Raw genomic sequence first — 13,922 nt, forward strand, 5'->3', positions numbered from 1 at the left:
ATTATTTCTTGGTGAAAGGAAGGATTCTCCCTTCTGGAAAATATTCTAATTCATGCTATGTCTTGATGTCCACAACAGAAGCCAGGAAGAATGTTTGGTTTCACCTGTTGCCATCTCTAGAGCTGGCTGCATCTACAGCTTTTCAAATTCTATTTATTTGTTATATTTTTCTCCATTGGGACTGTCCTGGGACTCTCAAGAGACTGGCAGCTGCTCCCCTGCAGCAGGGTTTTGCAGGAGAATCCTCTCCTTTCTGTGTTCTTCCAGTCCCAGCCTATTCCCAGTGGCCTGTTCTCTTTTGTGTCTTTCAGCCAGCAGTGGCCAGCCACCCACAACCAACTGCATTCATGCTCCAGAAACTTCCTTCTTGCATCTGAAGTTACTGAATACTCCCTTGTTTGTCATGGAGGAACCCAGGAATCCCCAGGCAGCCTTTTTCTGTCCTCAGCTACCCTCTTCTCTGACCGCACACTCCAAACATCTTACAGCCTGACAAGGGCAAATTCACAGATCAGCTTGGTCTCCCCACTTAGCCCAGAATCCAGGCTGCAGAGGTGGCAATTAACCCCCTTTTCATCCCTTCAGAGCTCATTTGAGAGCTGAGACTGCAGAGGTCTCCTGTTATCATCTCCAGGCAGGTCCAAATCTATCCCTTCCTGCCACCAGTCGCTCCCCAGCTGTTCCTGAAAGGTCCAAGGTATCATTTCCAAAAGCATGTCAGAGCCATAGGTACTAAAAATGGTCCTTCTGCTTTCAGATTCTTCTTTCCAACTGTCAGGAAAGTCCTATTGACATGAGAACAAAAGATTAAAAGCATTTTTTATTTCTTTGCCCATCCAGAATAGATCAGGCATGATCCAGACTGGAAATTCCAAAGTGACCATATTCAAATAGACTGGAGCATAAAACTGTTTGGATTTAAAAAAACCCTCACAACAAAACCCTTAGTCCCAGGACCATGAGAATTCAAAGTCTAATGCAATTATTTGAAAGCAAAGCATCCCTCTTTCCTTCTAGCAGGGAAAGCAAAGTTCAGAGAAGTTCTCTGAGACAGATCTTCTGCAGTGAGCCAGATGGATGTGGTACAGTATCATGTGAATCTCTCTGCTCAGAGAATGGCAAGGCATGCAGATGTTTCCTCAAGCCTTTTTACATTTATGGATCAGCCACTTGTGATCTGTCAGCCCAGATGTCACCACCTAGACAGCATCAGAGGCAGAGAAAAGTGTGGGGAAGAAAGAAAGGGCTGTTGCTATCTGGAAGCTGAAAGTTGCTACTGTGGCCAGCACTGGTAGCTTTAAACCTGTTCCTCCAACCATTCAGTCTCCTGCTATTGCTGCTGCTGCTGAGGCAGAAAGACTCAGAGGCAGAAAACTCATATCTACAAACCCCTTCACCATTTCTGGCTTGGCTGCTGCCCCTGCAGCTTGCCAAAGCCATTTGCCATCTGGAAATGACGTCCTCAGCAGCAGGACTGAGGTGGCTGCTGAAAGTCAGATAAGGAAACCACCAATGCCCAGGTGGTAGAAATGCCCAGTGGTAGCAGAGTGTTCAGAGAAGCCTGAAGAGCTGAGACACTGTAAATCCCTGATAAGGACAGGAAACCCCAGCTCTAGCCAGGCACCAGAGGAAAGAGCACAACATGACAAGAGCATCAAACAATTTAAAAGTTCTCCCTCGGTGAAATGAGGCAGATTGAGCTGGGCTGCTGCCTCCATGGCTGGGCAGCAGCCCAGGCAGAAGATGCTGGGACACACAAACCCTGAGCTGGGCACTTAAGTCCTGAGCTGGACACACAAACCCTGAGCTGGGCACACAAAAGCTGGGCACACAAACCCTGAGTTGGGCACACAAACCCTGAGGTGGGCACACAAACCATGAGCTGGGAACACAAACCCTGAGCTGGGCACTTAAATCCTGAGCTGGGCACACAAGCCCTTAGCTGGGCACACAAACCATGAGCTGGGCACACGAACCCTGAACTGGGCACAGTGGGTTTGCCGATGTGCTCGGTGCCATTGCCGTGCACAGCCCACCCGAGCGCTGCTCTCGGCCCGACTGCGGCTGGCAAAGCCGGGAACAGCGGCGGAGAAGTGCCGGGAGCTCTGCTCCATGCCCGGTGTCCCGGGAAAAGCTCCCGGCCCCGCTCCCCGGGCAGCGCCCGCCCCCATCCCGTTCCCATCCCCGCTCCCATTCCCTCTCCCATCCCGTTCCCAATCCCGCTCTCATCCCCGCTCCCGTTCCCTCTCCCATCCCGTTCCCATCCCGTTCCCATCCCGTTCCCATCCCGCTCCCATCCCGTTCCCAATCCCGTTCCCATCCTCGTTCCCATCCCCGCTCCCATCCCGTTCTCATCCCCGCTCCCATCCCCGCTCCCAATCCCATTCCCATCCCCACTCCCATCCCCGCTCCCATCCCCATTCCCATCCCGTTTCCATCCCCCGTTTCCATCCCCGCTCCCATCCCGTTCCCATCCCGTTCCCATCCCGTTCCCATCCCGTTCCCATCCCGCTCCCATCCCGTTCCCATCCCGCTCCCATCCCGTTCCGATCCCGCTCCCATCCCGTTCCCATCCCCGCTCCCATCCCCGCTCCCATCCCCGTTCCCATCCCTGCTCCCATCCCCGCTCCCATCCCCGCTCCCATCCCGTTCCCATCCCGTTCCCATCCCCGCTCCCATCCCCGCTCCCATCCCGTTCCCATCCCCGCTCCCATCCCCGCTCCCATTCCCGTTCCCATCCCGCTCCCATCCCGCTCCCATCCCGTTCCCATCCCGTTCCCATCCCGCTCCCATCCCGTTCCCATCCCCACTCCCATCCCCACTCCCATCCCGTTCCCATCCCGTTCCCATCCCCGCTCCCATTCCCGCTCCCATCCCCGCTCCCATTCCCGCTCCCATCCCGCTCCCATCCCGTTCCCATCCCGTTCCCATCCCGCTCCGAGCCCCGTTCCCATCCCGCTCCCATCCCGTTCCCATCCCCGCTCCCATCCCGCTCCCATCCCGTTCCGAGCCCCGTTCCCATCCCGCTCCCATCCCGTTCCCATCCCGTTCCCATCCCGTTCCCATCCCGTTCCCATCCCGTTCCCATCCCCGCTCCCATTCCCGCTCCCATCCCCGCTCCCATTCCCGCTCCCATCCCGTTCCCAGTCCCGTTCCCATCCCCGTTCCCATCCCGTTCCCATCCCGCTCCCATCCCGTTCCGAGCCCCGTTACCATCCCCGCTCCCATCCCGCTCCCATTCCCGCTCCCATCCCGCTCCCAGTCCCGTTCCCATCCCGTTCCCATCCCGTTCCCATCCCGTTCCCATCCCGCTCCCATCCCGTTCCGAGCCCCGTTCCCATCCCGCTCCCATCCCGTTCCCATCCCGCTCCCATCCCGCTCCCATCCCGTTCCCATCCCGCTCCCATCCCGTTCCCATCCCGCTCCCATCCCGCTCCCATCCCGTTCCCATCCCGCTCCCATCCCGCTCCCATCCCGTTCCCATCCCGTTCCGAGCCCCGTTCCATCCCGTTCCCATCCCGCTCCCATCCCGTTCCCATCCCGCTCCCATCCCGTTCCCATCCCGTTCCCATCCCGCTCCCATCCCGTTCCGAGCCCCGTTCCCCGCTCCCCGCTCGCCCCGGTCCCGCCGCGCTCCCTTTCCTCTGCTGCCGCCCTGCGGCACCGCCCGGGGCTCAGCATCACTGCTGGAGCCGCAGCAGGGTTTGTGTCCAAGGCAGGACACCTTCCACTGGAGCAGGGTGCTCCAGGTTCGATCTGGAGCTGGGCAGCTCCGGGGATCCAGGGGTAGTCACAGCTCTGGGCAACCTCATCACCATTAGAGAAGAATTTCTTACTAATATCCCATCTAAACCTGCTCTTCTGTTTAAAGCCACTCTTATCTGTTTGTGACAGACTTATTGTGACAGATCCTTATCCAAGCTCCTTCTCCAGCTCCCTTGCACTGCAGGGTGCTGTAGAGTCTCCCCTGTAAATATCACAGTGTTTCTGTTCGTGGACTTGCTTATCTGGTAGATCAAAGATGCTGACTTCAGCTGGTGGGCATTGCTCCATAAAGGGACCCAGGAAACAGGCAGGACTTGCTGTAGCAGGTAGAGGTTGTGCACTGCCCTTCTCTGAAAACAAACAAGGCAGAACTGAGGATAATTACTGGGCACTGGCTCCATGGATGGAACTCCCCTTGAGTTCAGCAGAGATAAGCCCATGATTCTGAAGGGTTGGTTCAATGTCTCGTGTGATGGAATGTCATGCAATGAATGAGGGAAACACAATTTGGTATTTTTGGTTTTTCCTCAGTACCTATTCTTCTGAGGGAAAATTACTCTTACAAACATAAAAAACAGAAACAAAAGAGCTGAGACAAGGCACATGGAACTTAGGAATGTGCATCTTTATATGTCACTAGGGCATGTCAGACCTCCTCTTGAAAGTGTTCACTGAAAGCAGGCAGGAGAAATGGTCTCTATTTTGACTGTAAATACTTTACAGCAGGTGACTTTCTGAGGATTTCACCAGCATGTAGAACAGTGCAGTGCTAATCCATTTAAATCCAGCTTTTAAGTAACAGCAGTTGCAACTCCCCTCTGTACTTCCCTGTGGGCACATTCAAAAACAAGTGGAGATATTTATATCTTTGTGGAGCTCTTGCTTTTCTGACAGCCTCACCATTCCTGTTGGCACGTTTCAGCTCCTCACCAAAGACGTGAAGCAGCGGCTGGGGTGCCAAGGGGAGGGGGCAGCAGAAGTGAAGAGACACCCCTTTTTCAAGAGCATGAACTTCAAGCGGTTAGAGGCAGGAATGCTGGATCCTCCCTTTGTGCCTGATGTAAGTATAATAGCAAGAACCCCCAGTGGCCTCTTTTAGGAGGTTTGTTTCTAAAATAGCTTCTCCCTCTCAGGGCTCTCATCACCCTCTGCAGGGGTAGCTACCCCAGGAAGGTGTGACAGTGGCAGGGAGTGGGGAGGCTGGGAGGAAGAGGAGAGAAGGCTCTGTGGGCATGTGGATGCAGGCTGGTAATCTGGGGCTTGATCCATTCCCACCCATTTTACCACAGCCTTCCTGTACGAAGTTCCTTTGGGAACCTTTGTATTCCCTTATCCATGTTATTATTGTGAAAATAAGTGTGCTCAGAACCAGGTGGTGCTTGGGACAATCAGCAGTGAAAGCCACATGTGTGCATAAAGGTTTATAGAGGTGAAACCAGAAATGCAAAGTCCAGAGCTCTGTGGAACAGGATCATCATGAGAACAGAAGTTTGCTGCAGAGAGTCTGAGCCAGGCTCAGTTATCAAGTGTCACCTCAAGCAGAGAAGGTGACTTGGACCTGAGAGAGCATCTGGAGCTTTTTGGTGCTCATGGGGCTTGGAACCCAACACTGAGTCCTTACTCAGATTTACACACCAGGCTCACACATACTGGAAGTCTTTGTTGCATTGGCAACAACAAAACTTTTTCCACCCTTTTGTGGTATGGGTTTCTAGCCCAGTGTGCAGAGTTATCTGATTATTTCCCTCCTGCAGGGCTCTCTTTCTGGCTGGAGCTTCTATCCTTAAAGTCCCCATATGGTTCTAAGTAAACACTGCTATTTTAACATATTAAGGAAAGTAACATCTTGGCAGGTCCCATTCCCATTGCTGCAAGCTCAACCAAACCAAAGTGGTTTGAACGCTACAAAAGTTTACTTTAGTTGCTCTGGTTTTGCTTTACATTTTACTATGTGGCCTAGTTATTCCTGCCAATTAGCCCGTGGTGTTACAACCTGCTTTAGTGGGAAGAAATAGGAGACAAGCTACTATTTCTTTCTGATGTAGAAAATTATAAAATTCTGGGCTCAAATTTGGGGACCGCCAGACTGCATAAAAACTGTAAAGCCTAGAAGGCATCTCTTAGCAGACATACTTGCAAAAGCACAGGCACATAAGTTTTTATGGGTATTTATTGGGAACTCAAGAACTGCCCCTAATTTAATTTATTTGGCACTTCATCCATAGATCTCCCAATCTTTACTGAAGTCAGCTGAATCACCCAAAGCTATATGGTTGTTATCCAAACCATGTCTCTCCATCCTCTTCTACGTTACTCCATCTCCACAAAAATGTTGTGGATTGCAGCTGTCAGGAATGCAGAGGGATACAGCCTTCAACAAATAGGACTTCTGTCAGGAATTAGGTGAATTTGTTTGGTCACAGTGCTCAGAACTAGATGAATGAGATACTGCTCTGTTGGACCCCTGGGCTGTGCACACAGGAGGATTCCACACGTGCTGGGTCAGGCTGGTCCCACAAACCACCCCTCAATTGTCCCTGCACACCAAAGGGTGGCTGTGCCTCTGATAGGAAGTCTCTGGGCACACACACTGCCTGTGATAGGTAGCCACTGATGACTTTTGGTAGCCACTGCTGAGTCTCTCTGCTCCCTGGGGCTGGCTGCTGGAAAACGAGCTGAAAGCTGTGTCACTGCTAAGACTTTTGTCTCTGTCATCCCAGAAAATTAAGTTGTTCAAGAAGGCAGAGCCATTTGACTGTTTCTTTGAAGAAATGCAGCCAAGTTAAAAGAGTTAATAGAGGTGATTCTGGGCAGCTTCCAGCAGCTGAGCTATTAATAAAAACAATGGAAAAATGCCAAACCTCCTCTGTTTTCTTTAGCAATTAGGATACATTCCTTTAAACTTTTAAGCTGCAAACTCCACAGCTATCTGGGCAGGAGGGCACTTTTATCTGAGGCCTCTTTTCAGAGCTCTCTCCAGTGTGCCACTCATAAACATTCTGGTTTTCTGTTGTTCCCTCTCTAAATGGAAAGACTACTGAAGGGTTCCATTTTTCTTTTCTGGCTCTTTCTGTCCTTTTCCTCTCACTTCTTAACCAGAAAGCACATGGATGACTAAAACCCACTTTGACTGATGCTTTGAGAACTTCAGAATAGGAAGCTTAATGTGCTTAAAGTGAAGTCAGCCTTTGATGATAAACATGCAGGCAGAGCAAGTCTGGAGAAGAGGATGCAGACACACACTTGTTAGACATTCTCACTTGACTGAATCTGTGAATGAAAGCACATGGTCCAACTCAGAAATATTTTTCCTCTTGTCATTTCTTCTTTTTTTGTTTTTTCTGCTGAACATAGCCCAGAGCAGTGTACTGCAAGGATGTGTTAGATATTGAGCAGTTCTCCACAGTGAAAGGAGTTAACCTGGACCAAACAGATGACGATTTCTATTCCAAGTTTTCCACAGGATCAGTGTCTATTCCGTGGCAAAATGAGGTAAGGATGTATCATAGCAAAATTACTGCAATAAACCTCATAACACAGATGGTTTAAGAGGAGCTCTATGTTTCCAGTAATATATAGCTACTGGATAACCTGCCAGACTCTAATGCTTCCATGAGTAACAAATGGCCTCTTTCAAGATCTGTAATGTACCACAGATGTCAGCTTCAGGTGACTGTATCTGTTGGCTCTGTGTGTTTGTGTAAATTGGCAAGGATCCTACTGTACTTCCTCCTCCTGGATTTCTACAGAGGTGTTTCTACAGCTCTCAGCACCTTCTGTGCTGCAGTTGGAAATCCTTAACAGAAGGTTCCTCCACTGGAGACCCTGCTCTCACCCATTGTCTGCAGTCAGCCTCAGCTGCAGCAGTTCACTCTGGACCCTGAACTCCTCCAGCATTTCCCAATCTGGGTCTGTTTCTGTTTGATATCAAAACACAGCCAACACTGGATTTCAGAATCCAGCTCTGCAGCAAACAGCACATCCACTTGGGCAGAGGGGTGCTAATAAATAACTGGGATTTTGTAAGTGTGCCTGTCTTTGCCTGATATTGTCCACAGTGCTAAAGGAAAGAAGAGAAAGTCTTGTGGGGCAGCTTCTGACCAGTCTGATGTGCAAACACACAGAGCAGACTCAGCCTCTGTTTTTCATACACTCTATTTGCCCTCTACAGACACCAGCAGGAACCCAACAGTTAACTCTCCTCACACACTGCTGACTTTGAAGAACCTAGCACTACTGGAATTTATTTAGTGCAGATGAATAATTCCTCTTTTTTTTTTTCCTCTCTCTCACTGTATTCCTCTAGATGATAGAAACAGAGTGCTTCAAGGAGCTGAATGTATTTGGACCAAATGGTACTATTTCACCAGACCTAAACAAAAGCTACCCCCCAGAGCCACCCAAGAAAGGATTGCTACAGAGAATATTTAAGCGACAGGTGAGATCTTTTGTGACTAAGACCAGGAAACTCCTGCAGATGCCTGGTTTCACTGCCTGTTCTGGTGATATTTCTGCTAGGAGAAAGGCACTGCATCTTAGACAGGGCTGGCTCTCACATTTACCTCCATATCCCAATTTTTCATCTACCTTGTGTGGTTTTTTGGCCACCAGCACTTCCAGTGTAGCTTGTGATTTTTTGTTTCCAGCAGTTAAACAATTCTTACCCAACCTATTTTTCAGTGGTATGCTGAAATGCCTTTTGAAATTGTTCTGTGGTTTTAAGAAGTTTCTCGTGAAAATCCTTGATTTGTGTGTTTAAAAAAAAGGAAAATGTACATTTTGAGGGAGGTAGTCATGGCAGGAAACCAAGAAGAGAGCAACTTGGATAAAAGGTGATGTGCAGCTTTCATGAGGCACCATGGCACCACTTGCAAGTGTCAATAACATTTTTAGATTGTTCTGTTTCTGTAGGGTTAAAGCCATGCCTGAGCATTGGCAGGTGTGCTCTGATTTAGATTTAGCAGATACTGACATTTTACAGTGAATTGTTTGGCTCCTGGAGCTCAAGTGAGTCTTCTTTGCTGCATTCCTCAAGAGCTGCCATGGTTCTGCTGACCTAGAGAGACTACAGGTAAGGAAATGAAGAATATTTTGCATCCAAAGATCTTCAAACAAGAATCTTGCAGCCCAGGGAGTACCATAAAAGGAACAATGCTGGATTAAAAATAAAACCTTGGCATATTATGGAAATCTAATTGTCATTTTCTTCCTCTTCCTACAGCATCAGAACAATTCAAAGAGTTCTCCAAATTCAAAGGCCAGTTTAAATCATCACATAAATTCAAATCACGTAAGTTCAAACTCCACTGGAAGCAGCTAGTTCCAACTCAGTCCTATGAAACAACATGTTGCATCCTTCCACTACAATCTCTGGAGCTTCTGTGGATGAGAGAGCCTCCACCATTGAGTGAAAAAAAGAAAATCTGGATCTCCCAAAATGGAGATTTTCTATCCATTCCTTCCAGTGGAGCCTCACATTTTAAGAAGAAATTTCCACTCAGGTCTGTTTTTGGAGGTGGCACTCAAGACTGTGTGAATCAAATTTGTCTCTTTAGAACATTGCAATAGAAATTCAATGAACATGACTACTTGCACGTATTTAAATAGCATCATACTAGAACTGAATTTTGTCTTTATTATTTTTAAAGAAAAGTTTTGTAAATTTCTCTATTGTCTCAGTTTACATTTTGTACATTTGTATTTAAATGAAAGTCAGACTTTGGAGGTGTATATTTTCCAAGCAGCAGCTGTAAAGCCATGTGTTTTAAGACATTTTTTTAAAAGAAACAAAATGTGACTCAAGACTTCCAGAGCCTCAAATGAGAAATCATTCTTTTTAGCAATTCTAGAAAATTCTTCATAAATCACTTTATCAGATGGGGGTTTATTGACATGCATTTTTATGGAACAGTTTCTTCTTAATTATTTTACATCTGTATATTTGGTTTACAGCAACACTGCATACATTTCTCCTCTTCATTAGTTTGTAATGTCTCGCATTAAATGCTAAAAGACAAGATTTTGATGCATTCAAGAATGCTACTTGCTATGCTGAAGGTTTGTGATGTCTTGGGACCAGCACAGCTGAGATTTGCACTTATGTTGTTATTCCATCAAAGACTTTTTAGTTAGAAAGGGAGCCCTGTTTTAAGCTCTTTTCCTTCACCAGTGTTTGTGCTGTTTCTAATGACAGAGAGAACAAAGCTGAGGGAGAGGTGACCAGGAAAGCAAATGTCCATTTATTTTTCTAGGACTTCAAACCTGCACCTGCTGAAATGAGAGCAGAACTCAAAGTATTCTCCATGCTGCAGTCAAAAGCCCAAGGTGTTTCCACAGCTGCCCATATCAGAGGCAGCAGGAGAGGAGTCCAGCAGTCTGGTTTGTGCCAGCCATGAGATCTGTGGCAGCTTTGTGGAGCTGAGCTGTGGAGGTTCAGAGTGGGATCTGAGCTGCCTTTGGGCAGTAGCAGAACCTACAGCCTGTGCCTGCACTGAAAATCCTTCCATGTGTCATGACACATCCCCTCAGTTAGATCCTCAGCTGGGTGAAATGCCAGTATGAAATAATAACTCCCACTTCCAGCTCCATTGTTCTTTGTCCAGGATCCTTTAACCATTGGCAAAAACTCTGTCCCCACTAGGATGAGCAGGATCAGGCAGGATCACTAGCAGTACCTCAGGCATCAGAATCAGGCTCTTCTCAAGTATTCCACTATTGTGTTAAGAACTCCAGATGAAAAATAAGGTTACTTCCCTTCCACAGGAATTGGAAAACCTTTGTGCCCCCAGCTGCAGGCAGGATTTCTACAGCCCAAAGTGTTCTGTAGAGTGTGTTGGTTCCCCAAACTCTTTACAATGTTGGCCAGACTACACTGATTTTTTTAAACCTTTGGATCTTCAGAAACATCTGAAAGCCACCCTGGTGTGTCTCAAATCCTGTTAGGCAGTAGTGGAGCTGCCCCAGGGTCCAAGGAAGTGATAATCCAGTGGGAGTCTTAATAGCCAAAACTCATTAGACTGCCATGTGTACGTTCTGTGTGGCCAGTGCTGGGGAGGAAAAGGATGAAGGTCAGTAGTGGCAAATCCCTGAGTGAGAAACACACAGGAATGACACAGTAAAGCAGCTTGAAGCTGTGAGACAGAGACAGAGCAGGGACTTGTCTAGAGCAGCTGACAGAGAAGAGTCAAGACAGGGAGATGAGGCTTCAGCCATTCTCCCATGACAGATGGTGGCATTGCAGATCTTACAGAAGATGCAGGATTTTAGAAATGTTGCTAATTTGGCATGTGAAGACTAAAACTTTCATTCTTCACCATCTCCCAGTATTGAGAAATACCAGCAAATCCCTTACTGAAAGCTGGTGAACAAATTGCAAATGTTGATTATAGGTGGTCTTACACCTTTTAGATGCTACCAGCCTTAACTGGGGGTGGATGACATTTTAGGGACAACAGGGAATGCAGCCTTTGTGCCTTGTCCTGCTCTCCTTCCAGCCAGCACATCCTCACTCAGCAGCTCTAGGACTCTGGCAGTGGGGACTGAGGGACAGTCAAAGTCCTGGAAGGATGAGAGCATTCATTCCCCCTGGACACCTGGAGGATGCTATCCTAGGGCTGGACATCCTGCATTGGCATGGAAGAAAGATGCTTATGTGCACCTGAAGGCATCAAACCTGGGATGGAGCCTCCCTGAATCCCATCTCCTTGGAGCAGGGAGAGAGGAAGGGCAGGGACAGAAATCACCACAGGACAGGGAAATTTCATGCCACATCCCTTGAGAGTCTCTGTCCTGTCTGACAAACTGCAAACAGTATCACCATGCTGGGGCAGCAGAACTTTTCAGCACCTAGCCCTGGAAGACTTAAAATCCATCAGAAGTGCTAATGACCAGTCCTAGAGATTTTCTAGTCATGGTTTGCCCACAGCAAAAACTGCAGGATTTCTTTTTTATTGCTTCTTATTTTTTTTGATTTTTTAATTATTATTTTTTTCAGCTTATCTTGCACTCAAAGCTGGAGTTGGAGCACAGTCCTTGCACTTCCATTGTGTGAACCAGGTGCAATTTGGGCCCAGAGCTCAGGGCTGAAGCCCTGCCAAGGCAGTGCCCTGCACAGCCAGGGTTTGACATGGAGTCAAAAACCACTGGGAACTCTGGAAAAAAAAAATCTCAGTTTTGTCAAGAGAGCATATGCAATGAGATTTTTAGTATTTTGATTCCAGGTGAATTTTGAGATGGGTTTGCATATAACAAATGGGTAGAAAGGAGTAGTTCTGTAATTCCTTTCCAGACTGATTAATTTTCATTATCTCCTGTTCAGTTACCAAAAAAAAAGCATATGCTCAGATCTGGTTGCTTATTTTAAATAGACAGATGAGCAAACTTAGCTCTTTTTAAGAATCAGAAATCTCTTGTAATCTGATCCTGAATTATGCAAGCATGCCTTTTGTTTTTAAATCTTTGTTGAGTAGTCTGATGAACACTAATTAGTTGACAGACTTTCATGAGTCAGGTGTTTGCTTTTCATTTTCTACAGTGTCTCAAGGTTCACCTGAGTCTTGTAGCAATTTTTCCCACTGTTGGATGTGAGGCTTTTTTTAAACAAAGGAATAATGAAGGGAAAAAATAACAGACTCTTAATGTGCACTCTTGACCTGGATTATCTAAAAACAGGTTTTTCACAAGAATGGCCATAACTCAGATGTTGTTTCTGAACAAAAACCTGCTTGTGAAGCTTGGAAAGGTGTGAAGATAAACCAAACAGGTAGTGCAGCTCAAACTGAGTGTCAGGGAACTGCAGAATTCAATATTGCAGTGTTCACCTGGCCATGCTGATTGGAGACTCCTGGTTCCTGCCAGTTCAGAGACATAACAGCTCTCCATAAACACAGCTTGATACCACTTAATTTACAGTCACCCCAGAAACATGGCTGAGAGTGCCATCAGCAGCAGGAATCAAACTTGGCTGACCCATAAAGCACTGATTTGAAGACACTGATTCTTAAGGTCATTCACCCAGACCTCAGGATCCAGCTTGAATTTTTTGCTCACATTTCAAATCCAGTTGATCTTTTTCAGTGGCAATGCCTCAACTGAATAAACCAACAGGGAGCCACGCTGCATTAGTGGTAAAACCACAGGCAGGGTGGGAAGAGGAAAGACACACAAGCTGTGAGCTCTGGGAACAGTGTGTGAAGTCCCACAGTGTGTGAATCCTCAGCAAGGGTGCAGTGGCAGCTGGTCCCACCCTGCTGCACATTCTTCCTTGGGCTCATCCTGTGCTGGTCAGAGTTCCTGCAGTGACCTGGGAATTGCACACACAAGGGTCTGGCCCATGGGATGTTGTCCCTCTGAGGGTCACAGGGGACAGCTGGATGAGGCAAGCAGGAATCCTGCAGGGACAGCATCAGCCAGCTCTGGGCATCCCAGCCTCAGGCAGGAGCTCCCTGCACAGGCTTTTCTGGAAGAGCAATAAATGCACAACCTACAGCACAGCTGCTGCTTCTCACCAGTGGAGCAGGTGGCTGCAGGACCTGGCTCCTTTGTGAACAAGCTGTGGGTGTTTCCACTCCACAGTCAGGGGTGATCATTGCTTTGCTCAGTTAACATTTGTTATGTTCACTTCAGTCACTCAGTGCAGAGGAGATCTTTTGTCAGGCATTTCCCATACAATCTTTGGAAAAACTGGGTTTTCTTTGGAAGAGCATCCTTTCTGTCTCTTGGCATGTGGAACATCTCCCATCATGTGGAAGCCTGCAGGAGTTCTAGAAGTCCATAATTAAAGGCTCTCTCACCCAAGGATGGTCCCAGTCTGTCTCAGGCTGCAGGGGGTTCATTTGGCAGTGATTTTTGGAAGAATCAGTCTGTTCATGGCTCCATGGAAATCAGGAGATTCCAGAGTTGTGTCTATCTCAAGCCTTTCACAAATGTGACCTCTAACTAAAAATAGTACTAAAGATTTAGAGTAAGGAGAATAATTATTAACATCCTCATGCTAGAGTAAAGAGAAAGTCTGTAGTTTAAAACATCTCTTTTGTGTGCTGGGCAGGACACACTTCCTTTTATGCTAAATAATATTGGACTGCTGGCTGGTAATAATTGTCTTTCCTTAAATGCTGAAACCAAAAAGATAAAGAAATTGGTTCAGAGAATTTTTTAAT

At 47.4% G+C, this 13,922-nt stretch overlaps 1 protein-coding gene across 2 annotated transcripts in view; it reads left to right on the forward strand.

Moving 5' to 3' along the window:
• GRK5 (G protein-coupled receptor kinase 5) overlaps nucleotides 1-12,487 on the forward strand; it is a 151,797-nt gene extending 139,310 nt beyond the window's left edge. For both annotated transcript variants that reach the window (XM_056494651.1, XM_056494652.1), the window contains 4 exons: nucleotides 4,688-4,825; nucleotides 7,120-7,257; nucleotides 8,072-8,203; nucleotides 8,987-12,487. In XM_056494651.1, coding sequence (XP_056350626.1) covers nucleotides 4,688-4,825; nucleotides 7,120-7,257; nucleotides 8,072-8,203; nucleotides 8,987-9,085 — 507 coding nt within the window. In that variant the 3' untranslated portion in view covers nucleotides 9,086-12,487. The remainder of the gene's footprint in view (nucleotides 1-4,687; nucleotides 4,826-7,119; nucleotides 7,258-8,071; nucleotides 8,204-8,986) is intronic.
• Nucleotides 12,488-13,922: the final 1,435 nt, after the last annotated feature.

This window comes from Oenanthe melanoleuca, chromosome 6, assembly GCF_029582105.1.
Source record: "Oenanthe melanoleuca isolate GR-GAL-2019-014 chromosome 6, OMel1.0, whole genome shotgun sequence".
NCBI lineage: Eukaryota > Metazoa > Chordata > Aves > Passeriformes > Muscicapidae > Oenanthe > Oenanthe melanoleuca.